General features: G+C 43.1%; 8 protein-coding genes across 8 annotated transcripts; 2 read left to right on the forward strand and 6 right to left on the reverse strand.

Annotated features, from left to right (window-relative positions):
- Positions 1-1,470: 1,470 nt before the first annotated feature.
- LOC9631566 (coatomer subunit gamma-2) lies at positions 1,471-5,226 on the reverse strand. Its single transcript, XM_002990538.2, has 18 exons — positions 5,127-5,226; positions 4,919-5,016; positions 4,815-4,865; positions 4,645-4,758; positions 4,388-4,588; positions 4,237-4,338; positions 4,079-4,186; positions 3,788-4,021; positions 3,474-3,724; positions 3,253-3,424; positions 3,042-3,197; positions 2,945-2,995; positions 2,763-2,894; positions 2,507-2,713; positions 2,311-2,442; positions 2,087-2,257; positions 1,962-2,030; positions 1,471-1,897 (listed from the first exon to the last, which is right to left on the reverse strand). Exons 1-18 carry the CDS (start codon positions 5,176-5,178, stop codon positions 1,538-1,540), a joined length of 2,661 nt encoding a protein of 886 aa, XP_002990584.1. The 5' UTR covers positions 5,179-5,226; the 3' UTR covers positions 1,471-1,537.
- Positions 5,227-5,232: 6 nt separating this feature from the next.
- Positions 5,233-6,131, forward strand: LOC9662460 (30S ribosomal protein S10). Its single transcript, XM_002990473.2, has 3 exons — positions 5,233-5,379; positions 5,441-5,581; positions 5,733-6,131. Exons 1-3 carry the CDS (start codon positions 5,263-5,265, stop codon positions 6,042-6,044), a joined length of 570 nt encoding a protein of 189 aa, XP_002990519.2. The 5' UTR covers positions 5,233-5,262; the 3' UTR covers positions 6,045-6,131.
- A 4,485-nt stretch (positions 6,132-10,616) lies between these two features.
- On the reverse strand, positions 10,617-13,454 carry LOC112342460 (pentatricopeptide repeat-containing protein At4g02750-like). Its single transcript, XM_024664305.1, has one exon. It carries the CDS (start codon positions 13,452-13,454, stop codon positions 10,617-10,619), a length of 2,838 nt encoding a protein of 945 aa, XP_024520073.1.
- Position 13,455: 1 nt separating this feature from the next.
- Positions 13,456-18,507, reverse strand: LOC9631567 (calcium-transporting ATPase 5, plasma membrane-type). Its single transcript, XM_024664326.1, has 31 exons — positions 18,280-18,507; positions 18,088-18,216; positions 17,922-18,029; positions 17,744-17,875; positions 17,599-17,688; positions 17,477-17,537; positions 17,356-17,426; positions 17,150-17,311; positions 17,028-17,099; positions 16,896-16,982; positions 16,760-16,842; positions 16,628-16,706; positions 16,465-16,520; positions 16,283-16,409; positions 16,094-16,231; positions 15,974-16,039; positions 15,809-15,904; positions 15,651-15,764; positions 15,461-15,604; positions 15,311-15,370; positions 15,105-15,254; positions 14,933-15,049; positions 14,778-14,876; positions 14,582-14,719; positions 14,424-14,524; positions 14,322-14,367; positions 14,130-14,261; positions 13,974-14,081; positions 13,828-13,919; positions 13,665-13,762; positions 13,456-13,615 (listed from the first exon to the last, which is right to left on the reverse strand). Exons 1-31 carry the CDS (start codon positions 18,379-18,381, stop codon positions 13,524-13,526), a joined length of 3,150 nt encoding a protein of 1,049 aa, XP_024520094.1. The 5' UTR covers positions 18,382-18,507; the 3' UTR covers positions 13,456-13,523.
- Positions 18,508-19,492: 985 nt separating this feature from the next.
- LOC9662461 lies at positions 19,493-21,259 on the reverse strand. The gene is made up of 3 exons (XM_024664334.1): positions 21,233-21,259; positions 20,235-21,181; positions 19,493-20,177 (listed from the first exon to the last, which is right to left on the reverse strand). The coding sequence occupies exons 2-3, from the start codon at positions 21,022-21,024 to the stop codon at positions 19,597-19,599; spliced, it is 1,371 nt and encodes a 456-aa protein (XP_024520102.1). The 5' UTR covers positions 21,025-21,181; positions 21,233-21,259; the 3' UTR covers positions 19,493-19,596.
- A 113-nt stretch (positions 21,260-21,372) lies between these two features.
- LOC9662462 (plant intracellular Ras-group-related LRR protein 1) lies at positions 21,373-22,979 on the reverse strand. Its single transcript, XM_024664318.1, has 4 exons — positions 22,744-22,979; positions 22,370-22,690; positions 22,143-22,309; positions 21,373-22,090 (listed from the first exon to the last, which is right to left on the reverse strand). The coding sequence occupies exons 1-4, from the start codon at positions 22,951-22,953 to the stop codon at positions 21,448-21,450; spliced, it is 1,341 nt and encodes a 446-aa protein (XP_024520086.1). The 5' UTR covers positions 22,954-22,979; the 3' UTR covers positions 21,373-21,447.
- LOC112342463 (pentatricopeptide repeat-containing protein At5g27110-like) lies at positions 22,977-26,537 on the forward strand. Its single transcript, XM_024664317.1, has 2 exons — positions 22,977-23,179; positions 23,251-26,537. The coding sequence occupies exons 1-2, from the start codon at positions 23,115-23,117 to the stop codon at positions 26,444-26,446; spliced, it is 3,261 nt and encodes a 1,086-aa protein (XP_024520085.1). The 5' UTR covers positions 22,977-23,114; the 3' UTR covers positions 26,447-26,537.
- LOC9662463 (L-ascorbate peroxidase 3) lies at positions 26,518-27,873 on the reverse strand. Its single transcript, XM_002990542.2, has 9 exons — positions 27,755-27,873; positions 27,570-27,694; positions 27,463-27,512; positions 27,330-27,395; positions 27,227-27,275; positions 27,069-27,151; positions 26,940-27,019; positions 26,767-26,869; positions 26,518-26,716 (listed from the first exon to the last, which is right to left on the reverse strand). The coding sequence occupies exons 1-9, from the start codon at positions 27,871-27,873 to the stop codon at positions 26,531-26,533; spliced, it is 861 nt and encodes a 286-aa protein (XP_002990588.1). The 3' UTR covers positions 26,518-26,530.
- Positions 27,874-27,928: the final 55 nt, after the last annotated feature.

The raw sequence follows: 27,928 nt of genomic DNA on the forward strand, positions 1-27,928 counted from the left end.
TAAATCAAAATCCTAAATCCAAGCACTCCTTAGAGACAATCAAAAGTGCCCCTCACCTCCACTAATGTGAATGTTTGGAATATAGAAAGGGAATATAGAAAATATGCATATTAATTAGCCCAAAAACCCTAGTTTATATACAGGAGTGAGTGGTCCAGATTAAAATCAATCCGATGGTTACCAAAATCCCACTATGCTAATATTAATATACAGCATCGTAGTTGTACACTTGGCCTTCACAAAATATATTTTCTTTTTATTATTTCCCATTTTTTAGTTAACAATTGTTGAAAACTCCTCTTCTAATACTTCTTTATTCACTTTTTTTTCTTCTATAATATTTTTTTCTCAATTTTTCTTGCTTTCTTCTTTTTGCTCTAATATTTCAAAACTTTTTTTTTTTTTTGGAGGGGGTAAAGGGGACAAATAGAAGCTTACCCTTGATGATAGAGTAACAATAAGTGTAAACCAAAGATAAGTGAAAATAAGTTTAAATAAAAATATTTGGTCCCAATGTTAGCCCTAATATAATAAGACCAAAAAATATGATAATGGAATATATATGGCAAAGTGAGGATAAATGCCACAAATTTGAACTAAGCCAATGCTTTAAAAAAAAAAACTTTGAGAAGAGGATAAAGAAAATATAAAAAACAAAAAAAGTGAGTCTAACCTTTCATATGTGGTGTTGGATTAGAACAAAAGTTATATGTCTAAGATAATATAAATTTCAAAAGTTGACTGAAGAGAAAATGCAAAAGTAAATTTTATTGATAGTTATAAATCTGAATTAATAGTGGTAGCTAATAAGAAAATTTAGAGATAAAATATATTATTTATTGCAATGGCATTTTGTGGACTTCTAAAATCCTTTGCTGTGGTTCAATGTAATAGATTTAAATTTGGTTCGAGCATTTGGTAGTTGCATATAAAGTTTGTAATTGGTTTATCAATATTTTGTAATTGATTTATACTTATATCATGACTTTGGGTTTTGTTTTTGTCATAATTGTTAGCAACTATGCTATTGATTCTATGGGAACTTCAAATTTTTATAACAATTTATACTCACTCAATAAAAGTTCTATCACCATCACTTTTCATCTTCCAGAAGAGTAAAGTAGAATATATATATGCAGATAATTTCTTATTTATAGTAATATAGTATAAATAAAAGATTTTCCAAAGGTCTCTAGGTAACCTCTCAATTTTGTCATTATAATGGTAGTTTGTCTCTTAACCTTCTATTTTGTTCCTCATCATCACTTGTGAACACTTTTGAAGTGTTGTGTGACATGTTACCTAGCATAATCCAAAGAAAACATAGTCATTAGCAAACCAAATCTTTGCAAAGCTAAATGTCATAGCTACTCAACCCCTTATTATTGGTGTAGTCCATTGTCTAGACTTGTCTAGATCCTCATGATTCAGTACATTTACAAGCCAGAGTTCCCATCCCACTCATCTTGATTGGAGGTTTAGGGTTCTAAGACCCTAGAATAAGAATATTCTGGATATGGATTAATCAACCAAAAAATCAAGCATTGCCGATAATGTCGTGAACGATGGAGCACACTCCCTCGTCGTCGGAGCGCGCCGTGAGTTTCATCATCACGGCCTTCTTCGCGTCCATTCCAAACGCGAGCTTCACCAACACCTGGATCTCTCCCAGAAACTTTGCGGCCAGGAAGCAGACGTGAGATCTCGCGTTGGCGGCCACCACCTCGCTCCCCTCGCACGGCTGCATTCCGAGGATGCCAATCACCGCCTGGACTGCCTCTTGGACGCTCTCGCGCGGACCCAGCCCATACTCGGCCTCGAACTCGCTCTGGAGGCTCTCCCAGGTGCTCTTGAAGCTCACCACGCTCGTCTTCACGAAGTAGTCCGCGGCTGTCACCTGTGTTGAAAGAAAAAAGGAAAGAGTTTTCCACCGAGTCGCCAAACGCACAAGCTCGGTTTACCTGGAGATCCTCGAGCTGGTACTCATCGTCGTAGCCTTCATCCTCTGGCTGGTTTGTCGTTGGATCCACCTGAAAAGAAAATCACAGGAGTTAAGTTTGTACTGGGACAAGGCGTTAAGTGTTACCTCTTTCAAGACGAACTTCATGGTGTTCGCAAATTTCCCAGTGGAGACGCCTTCTGGCTTTTGAAAAACCACGTAGGCTTGGCCGGGCGATCCATATGGTAGAGATGGGATTGAGCGAGAAAGAAGCTCCTGGAAATCTTCTGCTTCTGAGCCGTCGACCACCACAGTAACCTGGAGTAATAGCGCGTCAGAAACTTGTTAATTGATTGGTCGCAGTTTCTCACCTTTTCTAGAACTTGTTCCGCTACTGTGTTCGTGCAATTGAATTCGAACACAACATGCTCGGCGTATATGTGTTTTACAGCATTCACAGAATACTCAGTCTCCGGCTCAGTTAGCTCAGTAGGTTGCGACGACTGCAAGAACAACGTATATAATTAATGACCATATATAATAACAAAGTCCAGAAAGAAAAATTACCGTGAGAAGTTTTCCAAAACCAGAAAATCCCGGGATGGAGCTCAATCTTTTTTCATGAGAAACTGTTGGAGCAACAACCGCGCTGGTGGTTTCAGGAACGGAAGGAGCAGAGTCTCTTCCAGTTTTCTTCATCTTATTGTCCACGACTGGCTGTGCTTTAACATCCACTGACACTGAGTGTATGTCGAATGGCGATTCGCTTGGATCCTGCGTAAAAATGTTACTGATGGTACAAACTGGACACTGTGTTGCTTACATAAGACTGCAGACTCGCTTCCAAGTTGGCTAGAGGTATCTTTAGTGGATCAAAAAGAGAATGCTTCGCTTCTTCTCTTTCGGCTTGGTCCCCTTCAAGTGCAGTCAAGTACATAGTTGCACGGTCACGCACCTGAATCTCAACCCTTGTTTATTTTGAACCAAACAATGTTGAATTGTTACCTCATCATCGTTATCATATACGCAGCGCCTGAGCAATATGACGATTCGCGGCTGCAGCGAACACGCGTAAGCATCTAAAGAAACTTTGGCCACTTACCCGAAGAGAGTCAACCGCAAGTCCAAATTTCGCTAACGAGCTGACAGCGCTTGCTCGAACAGTAGCATTTTCCAATATTACACGATTGTAGATGTAGCGAATGTACTTGCTAGCATCGGAGGTCTTTGGTCCCTCTTCCCCAAGAAGATGCAATATCTGAAAAAAAATCTTGATAAAAGACATCCTGTTTCAAGATAGCAATGGGCACAACCTGTGTAGAAAGGTACGTAAACTCGCAGTCTTCAATAAACTCACAAAGATGCACGAGCCCGCTTTCTTTGGCGTCTGGAATTTCGTTGATCAGAATTAAGATCGAGTCAACGATTGCCTTTTTATAGTCGAATCCTCCCTCTTCTCTAAGAATGCCACTAAGGAAGTTCATCCTGGAAAGTTACGGTATCAGCAAATGAGCGAAAGGGAAAGGACACTTACAAAGACCGATATTTTTGTGGAAACTTTAGGCAAAGCGACCGAATTGCTTCCACAACAACGATTTTGAACTCGTCCGCGATGTCGGACATAAAGCTCGTAATTTGCTTCATCAAACGATCAACGCCACCTTCATTTCCCGTTTTCAACAGCGTCGTAATGGCCAGTGTTGCGATGCTGCGGTTTTGATCATTGATCAAGCTTTCCATGTCGATATTGCAGTTGGTGACTGCAAGGGGATGGCTCATGGCCACCTGTTTGGAAAAAAAGAACCAAAGGATCATCAAACAAACATTCGACTTGTTGATGCCACTTACTTTGTTCAAAGTTCTTGCGGCAGCAAACCGATGGACAGGCTTCGACGACGTTAACAGCATTTGCAGCATCGTGATGGCTGGCATCAACTCCCGACCGGTGACTGTACTCGAATTGGTTATGATTCTCGCAGCTTCATATTGTGTCATTTCTGATTTATGACGCAAACAGGTCTCCAAGTATTCATAGTAGGGTCGATCTCCACCGGGAGCATTTCCAGCCGAATCCTTGATCACCTACAGACCATCACTAATTCAGTATACAACCGACGGCTATAATGTTGATTTAAATACCTGGCTCGTGTAGCGCACAAGAAGGCATTGTGCGAGAGGAGAGCGAACCGTCCCTCGAATCAAGCTAGTCACAAGTTTACTAACAGCAAGACGATCGTTTTGTTTAATCTGCATAAAGATTCAGAATTTCCATTACCAGAAACAAATATAGTAATTACCTGGCGCAGAAGTGCCAAAGCATGGAACTGCACTAGAGGGTTCTTGGACTGAACGGCCTCTTGCACTTCGTTGCTCCATCTTCTTACGATCTCCGGATTCGTCTGAAAAAAAACTTAAATCCAAATGAACCTGGGAAGAATGCAACCACACCTGTAGAAGATGAATGCCACTGACAATAGCAGCACTAGCAACAACCGGATTCTTATCAACCACGGCCTGCTTGAGGTATCTCTCGATCTGACCCAGGAGAGCACCATCGGTAATCCTACAAAGCACCCTTATTGCATTTGCTCGGTAGAGATCCGTCTTAGAGCTCATGTCCTTCATCAGCGAGCTTGTGACTATGATAACCTGTCAGCAAAGCTATGTCTTAAAAAACCTTTCCAAAGGCGTTTCCACGAGCTTACCTCGTCGGACGATGGAGTGACCTCCTTGATCATCAAATAAACCATTCGCCTCAAAGGAACGTCTTTCGATTGGAAGAGCTTAGTGACCGCGAAGAAAACCTCGGTCGCTTCCGTCTGTAGGAACAAAGCAAAGGATTAAAGGAACAGAAGAAAACCACTGGATAGATCACCTTTGTGAACGTTTCTCCTTGATTGAGCAAGTAGAGAAGCTTTGTGATGACCTTCAAAGAGAATTTCTTAAGCAACATTGGAAAAATAGACGATGGAGAGTCACCTGCGCACATCTCCTCGTGTCGAGCTGAGGATCATTGAAGACACGAGCTTCCTGGAGAACCGACGCCTTCTCGATTCCATAGAAAGGAGAGTACTCCGCTGCAAATCAAAAATCACACTCGAGAATTCAGATCCACAGATCTGGCAGGACTACAAGACCTAAATCAACCGGAAGCGCAAGATCTACGAGCACAGGCACTGGATCTTACCATCATCTTCCCGATCGTCGTCCTTCTTGGCGCCGGACTGAGCAAGCGCCATCACTGCTCTGTGAATACCCTAAAACCCCGAAAGGGAATATACTCTTTGCGGATATGAGAGAGATTTTAGGGTTTATACAAGACGATGGCTATGGCAGCGTCTTGTTCTACGCTGCCGATGAGAATGTGCGTCGATAATGGCGCTCTCTCGTCACGGTGTATGGCGGCATCGATGCGCCCGCGGCTGTTACCTCAAATGCAGGTAAATCTCTATCTCTCGCGAGAGAACGCGGGGTCTCAAGGTTCTTGGAATTGGATTTTAGATCACAGCGAAGCTTTCTCGATCGAGATTTCCAGCGCGCGCGACATCGGCCGTAGAAGAGCCAGTTGAGGAGAGCAGCATTGACGCAGAGCCTTCAATCGCAACGCCAGTCGCGGAAGAACCAGCCGCGCCTGCGACACTGGTGAGTGAAATCGGTGAAATTTCTTTCCAGAGTTGAGCTTGGGTGATGAGATTTCTTGGTTTTCTTCTCACGATGGTCATCCGATAGAGAATGATCGGACCCCAATCTCTCTGACAAAGCTCACGATTGATCTCTCTTCTTTTCTTTCCAGGCACTGCCACAGCAAAAGATTAGAGTGAAGCTCCGGGCCTACTTTGGGGAATACATCGAGGAGGCTGCCAAGATGATCGTGGAGGCCGTCAAGAACACCGGAGCTGGGGTCATGGGTCCGGTGCCACTCCCCACGGAGCGAAAGATTTTTTGCGTGCTTCGATCGCCTCATGTCGACAAGGATTCGCGAGAACACTTCCAGATCAAAACCCACAAGAGACTGATCGATATCAAGAATCCAAACCCACGAACAATCGATGCGCTCATGCAACTGGACATCCCGGCTGGCGTTGACGTCGAAGTAAAACTTTGATCTATCTAAATGTCTCAGAAAGTCTTGCAAGAACCCTAACCCTTAAATCTTTGCGGAACAGTCCAAATATAACTTTAATCAGCATTATAAGGGACTAAACTTGCCTTAGTCTGCCCTAAACGCAAGGTCTAGGGCAAAGCACAAACATCCCACATGCCCAAACGCCGTTGTGATTCTTCTCTTTAAAAAGCCCTGAATTCTGGTGATTGATACTTATTGGGTTGTAGAGTATGCATCTGATGACCCGTCTGTGTGTCTCGAAGTATAAGTCATACTCCGACCCATTAAGTTTTGCAATTTTTTTATTTTTATTTTTTTCAAAATCAAAAAATATGATACCAGAATATTCCACTAAAGAGGTCGCTTGAAAATGGTGTATGGCTGCGGCACTGGGAAGTTCTTTGGATCTCGCGGTGCTCTGGGTGGAGGCAGGAACGCATTGCTGATGCTCTGGGTTTCGGGTTTGGAATGGCCTTGGTCGCATCGGCGAGATCAAAGGTTGCACGGGATCATCCCGAGGAGAAGAAGGCGCCGCCGACGGTGGCAAAGCTCGCCGCACCCGTCGTCTCGGTGCCCTCGGTGAACGGAGTGGAGGCGAGGTCGCAGCTCGCGAGAATGGAGGTGGGAATGAAGCTGTACAAGGCGTGATCGTGGTAACAAGTCCTTGTTTTTCTTTTTCTCGCAGCTTTCACTTCTTCTTTGCAGGAAAATCGCGGCCAGACTCTCTCAAGCGACCGTTTTTACTTTTCCCTCTTATGTTTCTCTTGAGCACGGGTTTTGGTTTCTCTTCTATCTCTCCTACTTGTCTGGATTCTAATCTTTCATTCGATATGTGGCAACGAATCGATTTTAAGGAACAGAGCTCAAGAGTGAGATTAAGGTCCCGTGCTCTACTTTAGAGTGTGCAATTGTTTTTCTTGGGCTATTGTTTGTAGTTATTTGATCTTCGTTCGTTCATAATCTTTCTCCATCAAGCAGAAGGTGGTTGGACTGCACATAAAGCCTTTAGAAATTCTCCTCCTGACATCTTGGATAGCAACCAAATATAAGACCAAAAAAAACCTGAAACTTTTACCTCGATCTGATTTGTGGCATAAGTTGAGATCCTCCCAATGTTATTTTTTGATGAGATCACTCATTCTAGAAAAATGACAAAGAATCAACCTAGTTTTCGTGAGTTACAAAAAATTTGCTCACCAGGTGAAAGGAATATGCTTTCCCTTTGCATTTGCTAAGTTGGTGATTTTAGGTTTGCTTAAGGGGATTGTATATGCTTGGATATTCTAGGATATTCTACCATCTTATTCATTTAGATTAATCTTGTATTTATAATTTACAAACATGTTTATAAATTATAAACTTTCTTAAACCCTTTCTAGTATATTATTTTTTATTCTATCATTTAATGGCTGATATGCAATAAAATTAATCTTGTGTTTATAAATTACAAACATGCTTATAATTATAAACTTTAATTGATCAATTGGATTAATAAGTAATAATAAAATTACTATTAAGCAAACCAGGTGTTGCTACATGCAACATGTAGCAATTTATTCATAGCATTGGGAAACTCTTCATGCCATCAGATAACTCAAGCTTTTTAACTCATAAAAATAGGTTAAGGGCCTATGCCATCTTATTATTACTCTGAATGGATGAGTTAGGTGCAAGTTTGGTGAGCCCATTCTTGTAATTAATAGGCATGCACATTTTTCAATCCAATGGCCATAGACAGTTTAACTAACTTAATAGGCGAGAGACAACTGCTTTCTAAACTAGCTAAATAAAATATTTGTATTTATTTTACAGCCCCACATGCTAGTCTCCACCCTCATCATCAACAAATTATTCTAGTAGTTTTACATAAATTATTAAGAGTTATATATAGTAATTTCTGGAGCTTACATACTGATAAATTAGTTAAATTAATTGCAATGTGATAAGGACAATAATGCTAATTTATTAATTAATTTTAAATTAGAAAAAATAACAAAGAAGATTTTTCATATTTTTTTAATAAATTCTATATAAATTTTTCATATTAAATAAATAACACTTGTAAAGACTAGAAACTTTTATCTCATAAATTTATCTTTTCATCTTGTATAAAATTAGAAAAATAATAATTTAAGAAATATAAATTACAGTGGAGAAAACTAAAAATATTTTAGAAGACCGACCATTAACACAAATATTGATTATGGTTAAAATATAAAAAGTAAAACTTTATGAATCATAAAATAATATGAAAGAAAATCCATAGACAATCAAGTTAAAACATCATTTTTATTCAAACCACTCATTCCTATATATAAGCTAAGGTTTTTAAGTTAATTTATATACACATTTCTATATTCCATTTCCATAATCCATGTATATTGGTGGAGATGAAAGGTAACTTTGATCGTCTATTAAGAGTGTTTGGATTTCAACTATTAGTTTAGATGTAGCTTTTGTATTATTTAAATTTTATTATTTGTTATAGCTTTTTTAATATCTTCTCTTTTGTTTTTTTCCTTTTTATATAACAAAGCAACAACCTCTTCCTTTTTTGACTCTAGAGCAACAATTGATAGTAGCTTAATACTATGCAATTGTAATTGAATAATCAAACTCAATTAATAGTGGCATTTACAACATATGGTATAACTTTTTTTTCTCTTACTACTAATCCTCACATCTAATTAGAGTTCTTCTGTGGGAATCTTGGGGATGATGTATACAATTAATTCAATTACTTTACAATGATTGCTTTCTATCATTCTTGGGATGATATTCAGTGTTTACATGAGTTTCTCACATGTATTCAAGGGATGGCATTACAATAGTATAATAGTTTTAGTGTAGCCACTTATGCAGATTGGATCATTCTCCCAAACATCTTTAAGCATGTATTTGAAAGGAATGTCAAATGTATAAACAATTATAATGATATTTTCTATTGTAATACCTTCAACAAACGTCATTTGAGTCAATGATGCAATTTAGCATTCACTTCCGAAGCCTTTTACTTCGTATGGAGTTAAATATGTCAAAGTAAATCAAGTTAAAAATGTTATGACTAACACTTTATTAAGATCTTGTAGGATTTGTGTATGCATTCGCTCCAACCATCCTTAACGATATTTTTCGATTGACATAACATTATAAGACATCATCTCTTCCACTTCTTGTTATATGTTCTTTATCTCTATTTTTTGTGGGAAATGGTTTTATTTTAATGGAGGTTACTATTTGTGTTTAAGGATAAGGGAAAGGACATGGTTGTGGCCATAATGTTTATTACTAGGTGTATGATAAGATTGGCCACACATATAAGTGTTATTGATATTTTTTGGATTGATATCCTCCATTTCCTAAGTGGAGATTTTGGCATCAACAACATTTTGTTAGTGGTATTGTAGTGGAAGGTCTTAACACAGAGATTCTTCCAAAAAATAAAGAATTACATGAGTTGTTGAGGGTTTTTACATGAATAAATTGGTGACCTTTTTATACTTCTTTCGACTGTATTATTAAGGGGTTCACTCAACACTAGTTCATCTAATAACTTATTTTTATAATAAAAGGCCTTTTATTATTCTTTATGTGTTAGTTAATATAAGATTGAGTTTTTCTTCTATTGCTTAGCCTATTGCCATATGTTGCCATTTATAATTATGTTGTGTAGTAGAGCTACTCTTCATCCTTTATAGCAATGGTCGTATAAATATATATGCATGGGATGAGGTGAATTTAGCTGTGCATATTGGAGATCTTGAGCTTGAACTTTAATCGTTAATATATATATATATATATATATCTTTAATATCAAAGCAATTTTGTATATGACTTTCATATCACAATAAAAATAAACCACTATAATTTTTGAATAAATATTTACTGTATAAAAAATAAATTAACCATAAATTCTTGTAAAGTTGAAGATGATAAGAAATTTAAGTTCTTTTAATGCCTTTTATGTCCTAAATGTATACTCATTGAAATTTTAAATATGTTTTTATGAAATAAGTAAATTAATCAACTATTTCTAGCTAAGAGACCATTATAAATTTGTGTTTTTTTACATATGTATATTTTATTCTTATATAGATGATAATATACATACATACATACATACACATATTTGTGTGTGTGTGTGTGTGTGGTAATTGCTACTACCAACACAACCCAAGTTAATGGATTATAAAATCTATCATGTTTAAAAGTTACTTTGATTTTTTTTTGGAGACTGTATGTTTAGTTCAAGTTTGTTAAATGATAAATAAAAATAATATGTTTTATAAAAATTATGAATGATAAGAATAAAACTAGAAAGGAATTATTGCACTGATGTAATGAATTATCCATTCTATCCACAATAATTTAGATACTAAGTATTTCTATTTATTTTTTTACTTACCATCTATAGCAACAATGTTTTATTCATATTACTATAGATTACAATATTGAGGAACCATATTATATTTCTAAAACAACATTAATTAAAACACATTGTTAAAAGCTAGTTTGATAAACTTTTGTATATAAACTATTGAAATGTATACCTTTTATCAATTTTATGCACTCTCAAATAATCTCATTCTTGTGATTGGGGACAAACGTAATTTCTGTCATTGAATTCCCACTTCTAGCTAAGAGATCCATCAAGCAACATTTAGCATTATCTCCAACTCGTATTCCAAAATCATCAGCCATGGATACAATATAATGCTTGGCAAAGCTTTGTTTGCCTGTATGGCTACAGGCTAGAAGAAGAGACACAAAGCATGACTCTGATGGCATTTCACTCAAATTCATCTCATAAAACAGCTGGAAAGCTTGAGATGAATGGCCACCCTGGGCATATGCACCCAACATTGTACTCCAAGAAACAGTGTTTTGCTCTGGCATCATTTGAAACAGATGGAACGCTTGTTCAAGATTCCCATTCTGAGAATAAGCTACCAGCATCGCACACCAAGATACCAAGTTCCTCTGGGGAATATCCCAGAAGATTTGCCAGGCCTCCGCAATGCAATCTTGTTGGGCATATGTGGAGAGCATTGCAGTGTGGCACACGGTATCTTTCTCAGGCAAAGAAGCAAACAAAGCCAGAGCGTCCTCAAGATAACCTTTCTGGGCATAAAGCACAAGCATGACTGTTGATGATACCAAGTCCCACTCGGGCATTCTGGCAAAGATTCCCACGCATCTATCCAAATCACCAACTTGAGAAACCGCCACTAACAATGAAGTCCAGAGAACCAAACTCTTTTGTAAGAACCTCTCAAAGAGCATCTCAAGCTCATCAAACTCATTGCATAGAGCATATAAAGAAAAGAGTCTTGTGGACAAGCACACATCTAGCTCTGGGATATTCTCGTATAGTTTCTTGGCTCTCCTGAAATCGTAAATATTCCCAATGCCGGCCCAAGATGCTAAACTGTGACATGGCATGGAATCAAAGATTTCCTGGGCCTCCTCCGCATGGCCTTCTTGTGAGTACACAGCCACCATGTTGTTACACGCCGTTAGATCTCTCTCGGGCATTTTCTGGAAGAGATCAACCGCAGAGACGACATGCCCGGACCGGGCATACCACGTCAGCATGGTGCTAAAGGTGGCGAGATTATACTCTGGAACCTCCCGCACAAACAGCCTGTGGGCATCGGGATGGACGGCCAGGATCGAGTTCCAGGACACGAGATTCCATTCCGGAATGTCTTCGAAGACCCGTATTGCCTCTTTGGTATTCCCAGCGCGGGCATAGGCCGCCAGAAGCGTGTTCCAAGAGATCATATCCCTCGCCGGCATTGAGTTCTCGAAGAAATCCATGGCCTCGTCGCAGTTGTGGAGGACAGATAGCATCGAGTTCCAGCAACAAAGATCCTTTCGCGGCACTTGGCTGAAGATCTCTCGTGACTTCTCGACATGCCCATGATGAACATACGCTGCCAGCATCTCGTTCCAAGTTACCGAGTCCAGCAGCGGCATCCCCGCGAAGATCTTCTCGGCAGCGCCCAAGTCCCCGGCTTGCGAGAGAGAACCGATCATCAGGGAGCTCGAGACGAAGTCGTGCTCGAGCATATGATCCTCGAAAAGCCGCTGCGCTTGAGTGATATGCCCCGACTCGGCATAGGCCGCCACCATTGCCGTGAAGGAGAAAACGTTCCCACACGCCGTCTCCTCAAACACCATCTCGGCTTCTCTCAGCTTTCCATCTTCCCGGAGCATTGCCAGCACCGAGTTCCACACCACTAAGCTCTTCTCCGGGATCTTCTCGAGGAGCTCCAGTACCTGTTCGAAGCAGCCACTCCGGATAAGAACAGCCACCATGCTCGTCACCGAGGTCCCACTCCACTGCGGCATCATTGTCTCGAAAATCTTCCTCGCGGCTTCCAGTTCTTCGCAGCAGCCGAGGAGAGCGTTCCAGCTGACGAGACTGTGGCTCGGCATCTCGCGGAAGATCGCAACAGCGAGCTCGTAGCGTCCGGATCGAGAAGCCCCGCAGAGCAGCGTGTTCCACGAGATCAAATCCCATTCCGGGAGCTCCAACCGGAAGAACTCCCTGGCTTCTTCCATATGATCGTTCTGAGCATAGGCCGACAGCACCGAGTTCCACGAGACAAGATCCCACACTGGCATTTTCCAGAAGAGAGCACTAGCTTCTTTCACGAGTCTCATCTGTGAATACGCTGCTACTGCAGTGGAGTAAGAAACCATGTCACTGTCCGGCATGATCGAGAAAAGGAGTTCAAGTTCTTCTATAAACCCGGCCTGGGAATAAAGAGCCAGCATCGTGTTCCAGGACCTGTTATTCCGCAGTGGCATCCGGGCGAAGATCTCTTCGGCCATCTCCACCTCTCCATTCCGCGAATACCCCGCGAGCATCGCGTTCCAGGAGAGAATGTCTCGGTCATCGCCCATCTCGTCAAAGATCTCTTGTGCCTCGTCCATGCGATCGCTCTGGACGTAGCTCCCGAGAACTACGTTCCAGACGACGGTGTCATGGCGAGGCATCGCTTCCAGCACCAACTTTGCATCATCGACGTGCCCGTTCTGGGCATAAGCTGTGACGAGCGTCGTCCACGAAACTATGTCCCGTCTCTCCATTCGATCGAAGAGCTCTCTGGCTTCTCCCAGGCGCCTGTTCTTGGTGTAAGCAGCGAACATAAGTTCCCAAGAAAAGGTGTTTCTCCGAAGTCCCAAAGTGTCGAAGATCTTGCGAGCTTGGTCTGGGCCACCGCACCTTCCATACATTTGGATGAGCTTGTTTGAGAGGAATGTATCCTTGGTCGCGCCGATGTGTGCGTGCGCAGCCAAAGCCTTTGACAAGCTCTTGGACGACTCGATGAGCTCGAGGTATCTCTTGAACTGCTCATCGTTCTTTGCCTGTGAGTTCTTTCCCGACTTAACTGGAACCATAGATCTATGACTTCGCCATCTTTCCTGAATGAGAAGAACAGCTTTTCCTTGAAAGCCAGCTTTACCTTACTACTGCTCTACTTGTACAGCATGCTCAAATCCTCTGCTTTGATTCTTATTCCATTTCTTCCACTCCCAGCAAGTTCCATTGGTATCGGTCCCTGATTCAAACGAGCTTATAAGATCCATTCCACGGGAGAATTTTTTTACCTGGATGTTGTGGTCTGCGACGTCGGCGTGACCAGTTCGCATTGAAAATCGGTTTCTTCGGGACATGCACAAGCTTCATGAGGCAAGCGAGAGGGATGCTGAGACAACAAAGGAAAAGCACAACAAAAAATTGAGAACTTCGTAATATTTCGCGATGACGAACCTTAGAAAGCCAATACCAACACACAGGAGCCAGTAGTGAATGACAAGTCGGGTTGTCTTGAAGTACTTGCCGAGGAACTCGATGATCACAATCTACAATCAACATGGCTTCTTTGAGTAAATAGCAAACGCTTGACAACAAAAAACCTGGATCACAGAAGTAACGCCTATGACGGTGCAAAACAGATAACTCTGAAAGACTCCCTTGAGCACATTGAGTTTCTGGAGCTTCCTTGCGTTGATTTCGTTAAAAACCTGGCATCCACAAAATCAACACATCTGAATAGAGGATTTTTAAACTACCTGGCATAACACAAAAGAGTTGAAAATGATCGTGTTTCGTAGTACGATCTTTTGAGCCGGGCTTCCCTTCAAATGTAATATCTGATCGCCTCTGAAATACAGCACCAGCAGCACGGCAACCTGATATGCAGCCTGCCGAAAATAGTGTAAGGATTTAACCGAAAAGGAGCTACTTGAGTTCGAGAACGCAACCTGGCCAAAGATGTTTCTCCACATGACATTTGTGACCAACGGCTCGCTTGAAAACATCAAGAATTGAGCAAAACGCGCGGACTTCCAAAGCTTGCTTTGTACCTTAGTCCGATAGGAGCTCTTTCCATCATTTCTTCTGTTGGAGGCTCTGTTGCTAGTGCTAAAGCCCCAAGCGTGTCCATTATCAGGTTCACCCATAGCAACTGATTAAAAAACAGTGTCAAAAGGTTGTAAGAAAACAATTGAGTAAATTTTCAAACCTGTACAGTGTTAAGTGGTACATTTTCAGATCTCCCAGCAGCTACCAAATTAGTCGAAAGGGCAGCAAGGTTAACTGTGAGTTGAAACTGTATAAACTTTTGGATATTCTCGTAAACACTACGACCCCAGTGCACCACCTACACATTTATAAAATGTTTTACTTGTAAGATATAAAAAAAAATACAAAGAGCTTACTTTGACAACCGACGCAAAGTTATCATCCAGAATAATAATGTCTGAGCTTTCCTTTGCGACTTCAGTGCCTATAATTCCCATGGATAGCCCAATATGTGCCTAGAACAAACAAATCAGCAACACGAGCATGAAAGGAAGTATCATATTTCTCAAACCTCGCGCAATGCAGGAGCATCGTTTGTGCCATCGCCCGTGACAGCAACGATTTCATTGAGAGACTTTAAGGTTTTGACCAGAAGAAGCTTATCAGATGGAGTTGATCTTGCAAGAACCTGCGTAGGACGTCCAGCACAGTGAACACAATTGGAAGTAAGCATCAGATCTTACGTCTATCTTTGGGACAATTTGAAATCTTTCATTGTCGGTAAGGTTTCTGAAAAAACTCCCCTCGCAGACTAATCCACCAGGCATGAGGATGCCACACTCGCTCGCGATGGCCCTGGCCGTCAAAACATTGTCACCAGTAACCATTCGAACCTTAAAGACAACATCAGAACCAACATGAAAGTTGGTAAAAGGAAAAATTAATATACTTTCACTCCTGCGTCTTGACATTTTCGAACAGCTTCTCGCACACCAGGCCGGCAAGGATCCTACAAAAAGGTGATGCATAGAATCCACTTCGTTAGTACATTGGTCTTATGTTGTAAATATTAGTATATGAATGAAAGAATATGAGTCACCTTAATGCCGACTAAGGCGACAAACGTGAGGCCAGCCGTTGGAATTGGCCTCCCATCCATGGAGTTATATGTTTTAATTGCGAATGCGAGACAGCGCAAGGTGGAAGCAGCCATATGAGTTAACGTCCCGTGGATTGAGCTTACCTGTGCAAAAGGTTTTAGAGAGTACACAATCTACGTATGTGCTTACCATCTCGCTAGATAATACCTTCTCTGTTCCTTCTCCATCCAGCCAGTTCTCGCAAAGATCCAAAATAATCTCAGCTGCTCCTTTCCAGAGGGCACACAACGTTCCATTATTTCGCTGCATGGGCTTATGAATCAGATAAACAAGATGACTGTTGATACCTTAATTGCAACTCCTGCCATTTTCTTCGTTGAGTTGAATGGTTCAACAGCTATTATAGAAGATGCAGCTCTAACAGTTGAATAGTCCATGCCAAGCTTTTGTTAAGAAAACACAAACACACATATCACCATATCAGATAAATCGTTTGTACTCATTGTCTATACCTGTAATCCCCAAGAAAGAAGAGCTTTTTCTGTGGGACTTCCGGCAACCTCAGGAACTCCATTTCTCTGTCCCCGATGTCAGCAACTCCAGTTGACTAAAAAAATGTCCGGAAAACTTACGTCCAGTGTATAGTAAACACTTCCAGCAGAATTGTGTGCAACCCCGTCAAAGATCACGCTTGTGACTGCATCTGGAAGGCCTCTTATCTCGTGGAAGCTTCTTGTTTGCCCGGCAACCCAGGACTCGATTACAGTCATCTAGAATCGGTATCATATGACTGAGTGGAAAAAACCAGGTATAAAAAATACCTGGTTCATCGTAAGCGTGCCTGTCTTGTCACTACAGATAGTGGTCGCGGATCCCATTGTCTCGCAAGCAGCCAAATGGCGTACTAGCGATTTATGGGTCATCAACTTGCGCATAGAGTAAGCAAGACTAGACATCCACCACATAGAAAATCAAAACAAGGATAGCGATGAAAGGCACTCACCTCAGAGTAACGGCAAGTGGAAGGCCTTCTGGAACAGCAACGACTAGAATAGTTACCTATCACAACCAAAACAATTAAAACCATGCAAAGTTGATAGGTGTCGATTGATAAAACAGCAAGAAAGTGGTCATGGAAATCGAGGAGTGTGTAAACAACCACTTACAGCAACCGAGAGGATGTTGACATTTCTTTTGAAAACCGCTACAGCTTTCTTATCTTTCTTGTAGTCTTCAACGAAGTACCTGTCATTGCTTGAAACGTTCAGAAAGAATGACACTGAGTAATAGTTCCGAACCTTATGAACAGCATGGAGAAACAAATGATTGCTACCGCCAAACCAATCGCTCCAATAACAGTCGCTGCTCCAGCAAGCCTCATCTATACGAGAATTTTTCAAATACAAGTGCCTATTGACGTCGAAAATCACTCACTTGTAAAGGCGTTTCTTCGTCACTGATATCGTCCGTAAGTGCTGCCATTGCTCGACCCCATTCAGTGTTTATTCCAACGCTAGTGATCTACATTGCAATATATATAAGGAGAGCTTATCAAGAATGCTTTACCAGAATAGTGCCGTATCCATCCACAACTTTACATCCAGACATAAAAAATGGATGATCAAGTCCTTTGGACATCTACAAAAAGTAGCTTTGAATGGATTCAAAGCAAATCAAATGACACTTACAGGGTCGCTTTCGCCTGTCAAGCTCGACTCGTCCACCACCAGCGAATACCCCTCAACCAGAACGCCGTCAGCAGGTATCTGATCACCAGTTTTGAGCGGTACAACATCGCCCACTACAAGCTCAAAAATGGAGACTCCAATCCGTCGTCCTCCTCTCAAGACCTGCGTAAAAGCCCTAAGTAAGACAACAAATTGGATCACCTCACCTCGACGTGTATTTTCCGTTTTTCGGCATTTAAGCGCTGGAACTGTAACGATTGCTTGTAATCACTGCAAGCTGGTAGGAGCATAATGTAAGACGACATAGTATCAACTTAACACTTGTACCGGTAACGCAGACGACAAGAATCACAGTAAAAGCGATGCTTGCACCATCATACCAAGATGCCTACACAGTGTAACAAAAGCCGCAAATGGAAACTAGTTGCTAAACTTTGAACAAACTTTACCTTTGTAGCCAAGGCAAGAGCCAGCGAGACGACTGCACAAACACCTAGAATAACGAGTGTCAAATCTTGGCATGCCTCCCATAGAAAAGCCTGCAAAACAAAACATTGATCTCCTGCGCATTCAGATAAGATCAACAAGCAATACCAGGAAGCCTTTTGGCGACTGCTGAGGATAAGTGTTGCTCCCATACAGCAGTCGCCTTCTTTCGATCTTTGGAACCTCGTCTTCGATCCCATTCTTTGTGCTGGTCGAAAGAGCTTTCGCCAATCCATCAACCTGGGGAGTAAAATGAGAATCAAGCTGAGTTGTCTATCTGTCTTACTCCTCCCAGCTGCTCTAGCAGCTCTAAGTTGTGATCAGCAACAAGCGTGACTAACTCTTTCCTGTCGATTCCAGCTAACTTGCCTGCTTCTTTAAAACGAAATATAGCCTGAGCATGTTCATGTGACGAGAGCACATTGTCAAGATCAAAATGATGACAGGCTTACTCTTATGACATTCGTTCCAAGCCTGAATTTTCTGGATGGAGAGTTAGGCGAGCTTTGAGAGGTCATCTGGACACACTGCTCTGAATTGCATTTGAAGCGCTGGATGGCGTTTATCACCAGCGTTGCTTGCTGTCCCGAGAAGAAAAGAAAAACGTGAAGAAAGCTCCTGCCAACTGGAGGAATTGAGCTTACCCTCCATCGCTCCAGATAAGAAGTTCCTTCCTCTTCTTCCCCAAGCCGGCGCCACGGCGATGACAGAGGCGAGCATCTGGGAGTGCATCCGTCGAAGCTCATGATCCAGATTTGGAAAGGAGAGAAAGAAGAAGAACAAAACGAAAGAAATGTGATGGAAGATTTTGTCCTCTAGGAAGAACCAAATTTTACCAGGAGAAGACAAAGAGCGAACTAATTTCTACTTGAGACGAAGAGACTGCCTGGGGCAAACTTTTATAAGGAAATTTGCCTAAGAAAATGAGTTAAGATTAAAAACTTTAATTTGAATACAATTGTGAACTTTAATGCCATGTTGTCATATTACATTGTCAAGTTTTGTCTAGCTCTCTAAATGTAATTATTGATATCCATGTTTAAATTAAAGTATAAAGTCAACCATTTCTAAAGAAATTTTCTATATAGTAAATTTTTTTGTGAGTTCAAAACTATAAAGTAAAATAACATATCTCCATTCTTAATATTTGTAGAAAAATTCAACTGAATTAAAATTAATAGATAGATAAAAGTATTTTACTTTCATAACTCTACATGCATTTTCATTTTTGTTTTTTAACATATCAATAAAAAATTATTATTAAATAAAATCATTTAATGTACTTTGATTTTTACAAATATAGAAAAAAGACTTCTAGAAACAGGTCCTTAGAAATTTATGAAATAAATTATTTACCAGCCTTTCTAATTTAAATTATATAAAACAATTAGATTGAGTTTGGGAAATTTAGTTTATGAGAAGTTTACTATATTTCTTTTTCCTTTTGCCATGGAAATCCCTTTTTTTATTAAGAAATTACCTTTTTTAGCTTGAAAAGAGAGAAATGAAGTGTATTATATGTACCAGTAACATATAGTTAATACTTTTTAAATAACTTATTTCAACATTTATGACTTAGATATTTATAATAAGTATAATTTACTTGAAATGTTTTTTTGAGATTCCAATATATTTTTAAATAGGTTATAACATTATACTATATGTAATCCTGTTATAAAGAAGCATCTAATATACCAAGTTTTATATAATGATAGGTTTGTTTATGTGAGAAACCTCCAAGTGAGGATCATCATCTCATGTGGGATTTCAAGTGTCGAAGTATGGATTCAGTAAGTAAGAATTATGTTTTGCACTTGAAATTGGGATTGATCAATGGAGATTGATATGGTCAGTTCACAATTGGCATTTATATAAAATGTCCAAAAAAAATTCCATATCGTTTGAAAACAACGTTGGTAGCATAATATCGTGATAATTGAAGCAGGGTATAACCAAATATATTACTTAAGACAATCTGGCAGTGGTGTGTCTGTGAGAGCAAACAGCATCTTGAGGCCAGTCTGCAGATCATGTGGAGGATAGCAGTATGTACCAAAGGGAGAAGCTCCACACTCCATCAGCACACTGCAAGTCACTGGCTCGTCGAACAGGCACGCTACACCAAGAGCAGTGTTCACGGGATCCACTTTGGTGTCGATCACGCTCCGCTCTTGGCACACACGAGCCACTAGGCGGACAATCTCCGGAGGCTGGTCGTCCACAACAAGGCCCAAGGCACAATTCCCCTGGCCATCTTGCAGTGTCGGATCTGCTCCAGCTTTCAGCAGGAGCTGCAGCCTCTCCATACAGTTCCTTCCAGATAGCGCATTGTTGAGGGGTAGTATACCTTCATACGCCTTGTTCGGAGATAAGCCGAGGCGTAAAAGCATCTCAAGCAGCTCCGGATTCTCTGTTTCGCACAGCTCCTTGGGTGCCAAACTGTTGAGATGAGTCTGGGAATTGCCGTTATCATCCAAGGCATCCATTACAGCTTGCATGCCATTCACCACCGCGTAGAGATAAGGCCACACTCCACTTCTCGCTGGAAAAAGAGAAAAACCTTACTATGTATGTCTTTGAACAACTTTGGGAAGAATACCTCTGCCCGTGGCGTTGGCACCATTGTCCACCAGAAACTTGACCAAGTCGAGATCAGGAGCCTGGTACTGCAAAGCAGCCAGCAGCGGAGTGTTGCCATGAACAGGGTCGACAAAGTCAAGACTATCCAGCAGAACCACAATCTCATACGCGACTTGCGTTCTCCCCTCACTGATACTTTCCACCAGCCGAGTTCGTAGCTCATCCGTTTGAGCTACCAGCAGCGCTGGATCATGCAAAGGGTCCGCCCAGAGACTACCGAGGAAGTGCGCAGGATAGAACCTCATGCCACTCAGCCGCGGAGAGTAAGCTGTCATGTCTAAGAATCTGGGAGCTTCAAGTCTGTCCATCTTCACTGCCCCCTGTTCATGATCCAAGTATGCCACCAGAACAACCGAGCCCGGGACCACAAACCCGAACGTAGCAGCTTTCGTGAGCTCGGCTTGCCAGGTAACTCCACGCTTGGCATCCTCCTCCGACTCGTAGAACTGGATGAGCACGAGAATGCCCACACCCTCAAGAGCCATCTTGCCGGAGCTCATAGCCGACTCACTGCTCGTATCGAAGCTGCGTTTCTCGGAGATGGCGATCTCAGGGCCTAGCAGTTGTCCGTCACTACACCGGAACCAAGTGAAGGAGCTTGACACGCAGTAGTCGCACGAACAGCACCGGTTGCGCCTGGAATACGCGAGTAGCTCACTGACGAGCTGGGAAAACGAAAACATACACGGCCTGCGGATCACAAGCCTGCCATCCACCATCTTGAAGATCAGCTCGCACCTGCGCGTCATCTCGTGCAGCGGGATCTTCACATCGGGCGGAAGCGCAATCTCGACGATATTGGATGGCTGCTTCCCGATTTCGATGTGCGATCCAGCAGGAAGCTCGACTTGCTGCCCCCAGAAGCTGTGGGTGCTGCCCTCTCCACAATCCAAGCGAAATTCCTGGCTAGCCATGGCGTGACATGAAATTTCGCAAACAGTACACTCAATCGCTCACCTGGGACGGGCCTTCCGTGGCCGCCTTGCGCGGCCTCTGCCTTTTCATTGCCCTAACCATAAACCCTAGTCCTTCATCTTCATTTCCCGCCATAATTTTAAATGGAAGTCAATGAAACTCAACCCAGTCACTGAAAAGTCAAAGTAAACGAGAGTCAATATATAAGTCAATGTAAAGCACTTATGTGTAGCTACATTTGTGACGCGTGTCCACTCTCATAGTTGCTGCTCCAGGTAGTCCTCTTTGCCGCTAGCTTTGGGACTGGTAAGATAGCTCGTGATATTGGAGTAAACTCCAGAGACCCATCCTTGCGCCGCCGCTGGAATCCACGAAGGAGAGCTTGGCTGCTGGGAGCTTCGCAACTTCTCCTCCTCAATGGCCTTGAGCAAGCTCGCTTCCAATCGATAGGCCAGGTACTTCATCGTGGCTGGAGTTCCCTGCTGGACGATCTCCAGCGGCGGATCCACGAGTGGGTTCTCGTCCAGCTCCAGTGTTTTGATGTTGGTCAGCCTGCCGAAGGAGAGCGGGAGCTCGCGGATCTGGTTGTAGCGGAGGTCGAGGTGTGTGAGCGAGACCAAGTCGGCCATGGATTCTGGAAGAGCGGTGAGATCGCTGAAGTTACTGCTGGCGTCGAGAGTTTCCAGGCGGGTTAAGTTGCCGATGGCTCTTGGGAGTGATCTGAGCTTGTTGAAGTGAAGGTCGAGGTGTTTGAGAGTTTTTACCTCGCACAGCGTCGGTGGAAGGTACGTGAGAGAGTTGAGTTGGAGAGAGAGTCGCTCCAGGGAATCCATTCCTCGTCCAAAGCTCGAGGGGAGATACTCGATCTTGTTAAAGTCGGCATTGAGCTCGATCAACGCACTGAAAATCGCGAACTTAGTCATTTGATCTAAAACAAAAGAGAAAAGTTTACCTGCATCCAGAAATCCTCTCTGGAAGCTGCTTTAGCTGGTTCCTGGAGCAGTTCAAGTACTTGAGGTTCTTCATCAAGCCAATAGAGTCTGGAAGAATTCGAAGACGGTTGGACTGCACCTGGAGCCTTTCGAGATTCGCCAGGCCAGCAATAGCATCTGGAAGTACCTGAAAAAAACAAAACAACTTAAGCTAGAACCAAGGCAAAAAAATAGCTGAAACTTCTACCTCGATCTGGTTCGTGGATAAGTTGAGATCCACCAGCGAAGAAATCCTCCCAATGGATTCCGGGACCAACTGGAGGGACTGGTTGCAAAGATTTAGCTCGGACAATTTTTTCTCCGCGGCCTCGTCTAGCAGCCGGCTTGCCGCAAGATTCTGCCCTTGCCCCTCTTCCTTCACTGGAACCGAAGAATTCTTCTCGAGAAGAGCCTCGGCATCCTTGAGCAAATTCCCGTACAAGCGATGGAGCTCATCAAGCTGGAGAATCGCCCTCAACGGCAATCTCTCTCGCTCCGCGGCGTCCCGCGCGGCCTTCTCCTCCTCAGCCTGATCGATCGAAACAAAGAATTTTGCCCTTGGCCCTGGAGGAAATACAATACCTTAGCCTCAAGATCTTCCAAGGCGATCGACTCCAGAGCTTGCGCGAGCGACACATTCGACGCGGCGAGCGCCTGGCGCGCGTCCTCAACCTCCTGGGGATCGGGCCGCGGCCCCAGTGCCCGGATTTTCTCGCGAATTTCCGCCACGTTGAGCAGCGCCATCGCCTCGGGCGTCTTGTACCTCTCGCTTACAACCTCTTCCAATTCCATTTACCAAAAACCCTAGAAAACGATCAAAAAAATTCTAGGGCTGGATGGAGCACTAGAACAAGGCGAGAGAGCAATCGCTTGGCAGCATTTTCATTCTCTGAATCCATGGGATTTCTTTGCTCCATCGCTATGGTATTCCCCGGTGATCTCGATCAAACCACATGGCTGTAAGGTTCTTCCCAAATCAAAGAAGAATTTCGCCATTGCAAGACCTTCCATCAACAAGGTATTCTTCTCTCTTTCTCTCTCATTTTTCTCTTGCTCTTTCTCTTTTCTCATCTTGGATGCATTGTGAAGGAGCCATGAAGCCAAAGACAAAGACTACCAAGTCCTCAGGATCTACACGAAAATGCGTGACAAGGGCGAGAAGCCGAGCATTTCAATCGTTCTCGCAGCACTCAAGGCATGCAGCAAAACCAGAAACTTGCGAGCTGGCCGGATCATCCACGCCGATCAGTCAAAGAACAGTGATGAAGAGCTGGAGGTTTTCGTGGCAAACTCGCTCGTAGACATGTACGCCAAGTGTGGGAGCATGCTGGAAGCACAGAGAGTCTTCGATCGAATGCCGCGACGTGATGTGATCTCCTGGACTTCTCTCATGTCGGGATACGTGCAAACTGGAAATGGAGAGCTCGCTTTGGAGCTCTTCGCGTTCCTGCAAGAAGAACAAGGCCTCACTCCCAACGCTCGGACTTTCGTGGCGGCTTTGAGAGCCTGCGCCGATACTGCTGCGAGAGAAAACTCCATGGAACTTAGCGGGAAACTTGTGAAGCCGGTGTCCTTGGAGAAAGGGATGTTTCTACACTCTCGGGTTGGACAGGAGGAGCTCGGCGCGGACGTTTTTGTTGCGAGTAGCCTGGTGGAGATGTACTCCAAGTGTGGGAGCTTGGAGGACGCTTACAGGGCCTTTCGGAGGATTGAGAAGCGGGACGTGGTTTTGTGGAACTCCATGATCATGGGAGCTTCTCAGGGTGGAGATGGCGAGCTTGCGCTGGAGCTCTTCGGCGAGATGCGAAAGGACGGTTTGGTTCCAAACTCGAAAACTTTTCAATCGGTGCTAAAGGCTTGTGCTGCTCTTGCAGGGAGAAGAAAATGCTTGGAAGAATGCAAACACATAGCTGATCTTATCTTCAAGTCTCCACACAAGTCGGACACTGCCGTGTTGAACGCTCTGGTGGACACTTACGTGAAGTGTGGAAGCTTGGCCAGCGGACGCAAGGTGTTTGAGAAAATCCCGAATCGCGACGTTGTTTCGTGGACTACGCTCATATCTGGATACGCTCAAAGTGGTGACGCTAGCTTGGCTCTAGAGCTCTACGAACGAATGAAGGCCGAGAAGCTAAGACCAAACGCGAGAACGATGATTGCTGCTGCGAAGGCTTGCACTCAACTTGCAAGAGAAGACGAGAAGGAAATTGGCTTGGAAAAAGGTCGGGCGATCCACTCGGAGGCAGTAACGGGTGGATTCGAGTCGGATATCTTCGTTGCAAACGCGCTGATCGACATGTATGGAGAGTGTGGGAGCTTGCCGGAAGCTCGACAGGTTTTCGATAGAATGCCACAGCGTGATATCGTTTCGTGGAACATCATGATTCTGAAGTATGCTTCGAGCAGTGATCCGGGACATGCTTTGGAGCTCTTTGACAGGCTGAAACAACGAGAAAAAAGACAAGAACAAGGCTTGAAAGCAAATGCTCGAACTTACGTTGCAGCACTCAAGGCTTGCGCTGAGCTTTCTTGTGGAAGCCACCAAAGAGAAGGAGACGAAGGAGTGGATTTACAAAACAGGAACAGGTGTCTAGAAAAGGCTCGAGAAATTCAATCGCAAGCCGAGAAGGATGATTTTTCTTGCGATGCTTTTATCGGCAGCTCGCTCGTGGATATATTTGCAAAGTGTGGGAGGCCGGAAGAAGCTCGCCAGGTCCTCGAAAGAATGAACAACAGGGATGTGATCTCATGGAGTGCTCTGATTCTGGGATATGTTCACAGTGGAGAAACAAATCTAGCGTTGGAATGCTTCGCTCGGATGCAAGAAGAAGATGGTTTGAAACCCGACGCTCGAGCTTACGTTGCCGGGATAAAGGCCTGCTGTGCAGGTTTTCGAGCTAAACCGGAGGAGCAGGCAAAGTTTGTGAGCGCCGGAACAGCGATACACTCTCGGCTTGGTGACTATGAATCGCAAACTTTGGTGGCAAACGCTCTAGTGGATATGTACGCCAACTTTGGAAGGATGGACGACGCGAAGAGGGTGTTTGATAGGATGAAGCAGCGAGATCTCATCTCGTGGACGGCATTGATTCTGGGATACGCGAAGAGTGGGAAGAGCGAGCTTGCATTGGAGCTCTTTGAGCGCATGCAAAGCGAAGAAGGATTGGAACCGGATGCTAGAACTTTTGTTGTTGCTCTCAAGGCTTGCTCCGAGGCTGTGAGTGGAAGTGGAGAGAAAATGGCCGAGAAGGAGAAGATTGATGCTTCTTTGAGAGCTTGGTGCCTGGACAAAGGTGCTGCTCTCCACGCTCAAGTTCTGCAAGGCGGGCACGAGGACGATCTCTTCGTTGCAAATGGTCTGCTCGAGATGTACGTGAAGTGTGGGAGTGTGGGAGACGCTCTTAAAGTTTTCAACAGGATGAAGCAACCGGACTTGGCAGCTTGGAACTTGATGATCACAGGTTATGCTCAGAGTCGTGACGAAGCAAGCTTGGCTCTCGAGCTTTTCTCCAGAATGAAAGAGCAACGATCGCTACTGCCGGATGCTAGAACTTACGCTGCGGTAGTGAAGGCTTGCACCACTCTCGCGGCACTGGAAACCGGGAGAGAAATCCATGCTGAAAGTCGCAAGGCGGGACTCGAGAGTGACGAGCTTGTCGCGAGTTCTCTGGTGGATTTCTACGCGAAGTGTGGGAGCATGGCCGAGAGCGAGCAAGTCTTCGAAGCCATGTCTCGAAAGAACTTGGTAGCGTGGAACGCTCTCATCGCAGGCTATGGCTACCACGGCGACACCGGGAAAGTTTTCTCCCTGTTCGAGAGGATGCAAGCTTCTAGTTCTCTACAACCAGATGGAGTGACGCTTCTCTGCGTGCTCAACGCATGCAACCACGCGGGGCTCGTCGACAAAGGGAGGGAGATCTTTGAGAAGATGCGCTCCTCGTCTAGCAGCTTTGGCGTGGCTCCCGGACTTGGGCACTACACTTGCATGGTCGATCTTCTCGGGAGGAAGAACCATCTCCGGGAAGCGCTGGCTATGGTGGAAGCGATGCCTATTAGAGCGGACAGGGTGATATGGATGACGGTGCTAGCGGCCGCTTGGAAGTGGAAGGATGTGGAAGTGGCCAGGATCGCGTTTGAGGCAGTGGTGGAGCTAGACAGCGAGGATTCGGCAGCTTACTCGCTCATGGCAAACACGTATGCCGCGGCTGGAATGTGGAAAGAAAGCCACGAAATACGAAGAAGAATGAAGACGATGGATCATCACTCGAGAGTTCCATCTAGCTGACCAAAGAAAGAATCATCAAAACGAGGATCAGAAAACCATCCATCCATACAAACACAAATCTATACTAATTTATACTAGTTTATTTCATGACCATATCATTGCAACTAAACCCACTGCTGCTGCTGTGATCACCACTCCAATTAATATGGTGATTGATGTGAATGAGCTATCATATGTGTTCTCTTGGGTTTCATCTGGGTGATCGATGAAACCGAGCTCAGATAATTTCTTATGAGACCACGCATAATCACGGAAAAATGTGTCTTTATCCTGCTCTCGAAATTATTATAATCATCTCCACAAACCTTGTGATCGATTACCTTGGCATAAGTTTCAACATATTGACGAAATACTTTGTCATCCATCAAACACGTATCTGTTGGTAGCTTTAAAAGTCCAGTTTTTTCTCCTTCAATCAGCTCACTATTCACATGGGATAGAAGAAAAAAAAAATGGTAAAAAAAAAGACTTGAACAGGAAGAAAGACTTATACATGAAATAAGAATTGTCAAAGGTCAGAGGATTTGATGTCCATGGTCCATCAAATCCTGATCTGTCCTTGTGAGCTCTTCCCTGCCAAAAATGTCTTTAAAAAAAACTTTATAAATCCCAAAGGTCTCACCAGTGTATGACCACCAGATAATGCAACTATATCTTTGTCATTTAAGCCCATCCTACCAAAAACATCTCTCAAGTGATTTGCACCTAAATTGCAAATTTAGAGATCATAAATGAAAATTATCATATCAATAAGAAAAGTATTTAGAAATTATCAATGACCTTGAGAAGCATCTGGTAAACGCCCTTCAGGGGGTATTACTGAAGAATCCTGTAAGAAAAAAAAGAAAATGCATGGTGTTCAAAGATTAATGTTTTACCATACTTTTCTTCCTGAAACAAAATTGATTGTTGGTCCTCCAGTGACTTCCACTGCTGTAACTCCTGCTAGCTAATTATCCAAACAACATATATATGAGCCAGATACATTATTTATCTTTTTATTTCAATATGCAAACCTGGTAAAGATCTGCATAGCTTATTTTGGGGCACTTCTCTTTGATTTCCTCTAGAAAAAATAAATCATGATTACCGCAGAATTCAGCCAAAAGTAAACTCTACTCACCACAAAGATCAATAGCAGCCTTAATGCCCCTATTTGCAAAATGATTATATTCACCCTCTAGTCGAATTGATCCATTTGGACCTCCTGTTTTTGTTTCCCGATCATAGGTTCCTGCATCATGCCACCTTAAAGAAAAAAATGTTTCAAGATCATACAAATAAACCAAGCTCCATATATTCACTTACGCTAGCCTTAGCATGATCGGAGCACATTGCTTCTCAACAATCATTCCACGGAGCTCTTGCCTGGCCTCCTCGATTTCCATGACATACTCATCATCAACAAGGGGAACTTCAGCAGCCATGGTGTTTTCTAGTCCCGCCCCCAAAGTTTTATACCACAGAGGATCACTTCCTTAC

The sequence above is a fragment of the Selaginella moellendorffii genome, unplaced genomic scaffold (assembly GCF_000143415.4).
Source record: "Selaginella moellendorffii unplaced genomic scaffold, v1.0 SELMOscaffold_109, whole genome shotgun sequence".
In the NCBI taxonomy this organism is placed as follows: Eukaryota; Viridiplantae; Streptophyta; class Lycopodiopsida; order Selaginellales; family Selaginellaceae; genus Selaginella; species Selaginella moellendorffii.

Excerpts from the sequence above, each read along its gene's own strand:
- LOC112342460 (XM_024664305.1), bottom strand. The coding sequence starts at position 13,454 with ATGGTTCCAGTTAAGTCGGGAAAGAACTCACAGGCAAAGAACGATGAG.
- LOC112342463 (XM_024664317.1), top strand. The coding sequence starts at position 23,115 with ATGGCTGTAAGGTTCTTCCCAAATCAAAGAAGAATTTCGCCATTGCAA. Across the intron at positions 23,180-23,250 it reads CAAGACCTTCCATCAACAAG|GAGCCATGAAGCCAAAGACA; the intron begins GTATTCTTCTCT and ends TGCATTGTGAAG.
- LOC9631566 (XM_002990538.2), bottom strand. The coding sequence starts at position 5,178 with ATGGCGCTTGCTCAGTCCGGCGCCAAGAAGGACGACGATCGGGAAGAT. Across the intron at positions 4,866-4,918 it reads ACACGAGGAGATGTGCGCAG|GTCATCACAAAGCTTCTCTA; the intron begins GTGACTCTCCAT and ends TTCTCTTTGAAG. Across the intron at positions 4,759-4,814 it reads AAGGAGAAACGTTCACAAAG|ACGGAAGCGACCGAGGTTTT; the intron begins GTGATCTATCCA and ends TTGTTCCTACAG.
- LOC9631567 (XM_024664326.1), bottom strand. The coding sequence starts at position 18,381 with ATGAGCTTCGACGGATGCACTCCCAGATGCTCGCCTCTGTCATCGCCG. Across the intron at positions 18,217-18,279 it reads CTTATCTGGAGCGATGGAGG|CAAGCAACGCTGGTGATAAA; the intron begins GTAAGCTCAATT and ends TTCTCGGGACAG. Across the intron at positions 15,605-15,650 it reads AGGTATTATCTAGCGAGATG|GTAAGCTCAATCCACGGGAC; the intron begins GTAAGCACATAC and ends CCTTTTGCACAG.
- LOC9662462 (XM_024664318.1), bottom strand. The coding sequence starts at position 22,953 with ATGGAATTGGAAGAGGTTGTAAGCGAGAGGTACAAGACGCCCGAGGCG. Across the intron at positions 22,310-22,369 it reads TATCCACGAACCAGATCGAG|GTACTTCCAGATGCTATTGC; the intron begins GTAGAAGTTTCA and ends TGTTTTTTTCAG. Across the intron at positions 22,091-22,142 it reads GAGAGGATTTCTGGATGCAG|TGCGTTGATCGAGCTCAATG; the intron begins GTAAACTTTTCT and ends CGCGATTTTCAG.
- LOC9662463 (XM_002990542.2), bottom strand. The coding sequence starts at position 27,873 with ATGGCTGCTGAAGTTCCCCTTGTTGATGATGAGTATGTCATGGAAATC. Across the intron at positions 27,276-27,329 it reads ATTTTGTTTCAGGAAGAAAA|GATTCTTCAGTAATACCCCC; the intron begins GTATGGTAAAAC and ends TTTTTCTTACAG. Across the intron at positions 27,020-27,068 it reads TATCTGGTGGTCATACACTG|GGAAGAGCTCACAAGGACAG; the intron begins GTGAGACCTTTG and ends CATTTTTGGCAG.
- LOC9662460 (XM_002990473.2), top strand. The coding sequence starts at position 5,263 with ATGGCTATGGCAGCGTCTTGTTCTACGCTGCCGATGAGAATGTGCGTC. Across the intron at positions 5,380-5,440 it reads GGCTGTTACCTCAAATGCAG|ATCACAGCGAAGCTTTCTCG; the intron begins GTAAATCTCTAT and ends ATTGGATTTTAG. Across the intron at positions 5,582-5,732 it reads CAGCCGCGCCTGCGACACTG|GCACTGCCACAGCAAAAGAT; the intron begins GTGAGTGAAATC and ends TTTTCTTTCCAG.
- LOC9662461 (XM_024664334.1), bottom strand. The coding sequence starts at position 21,024 with ATGACGCGCAGGTGCGAGCTGATCTTCAAGATGGTGGATGGCAGGCTT. Across the intron at positions 20,178-20,234 it reads TGCCAACGCCACGGGCAGAG|CGAGAAGTGGAGTGTGGCCT; the intron begins GTATTCTTCCCA and ends CTCTTTTTCCAG.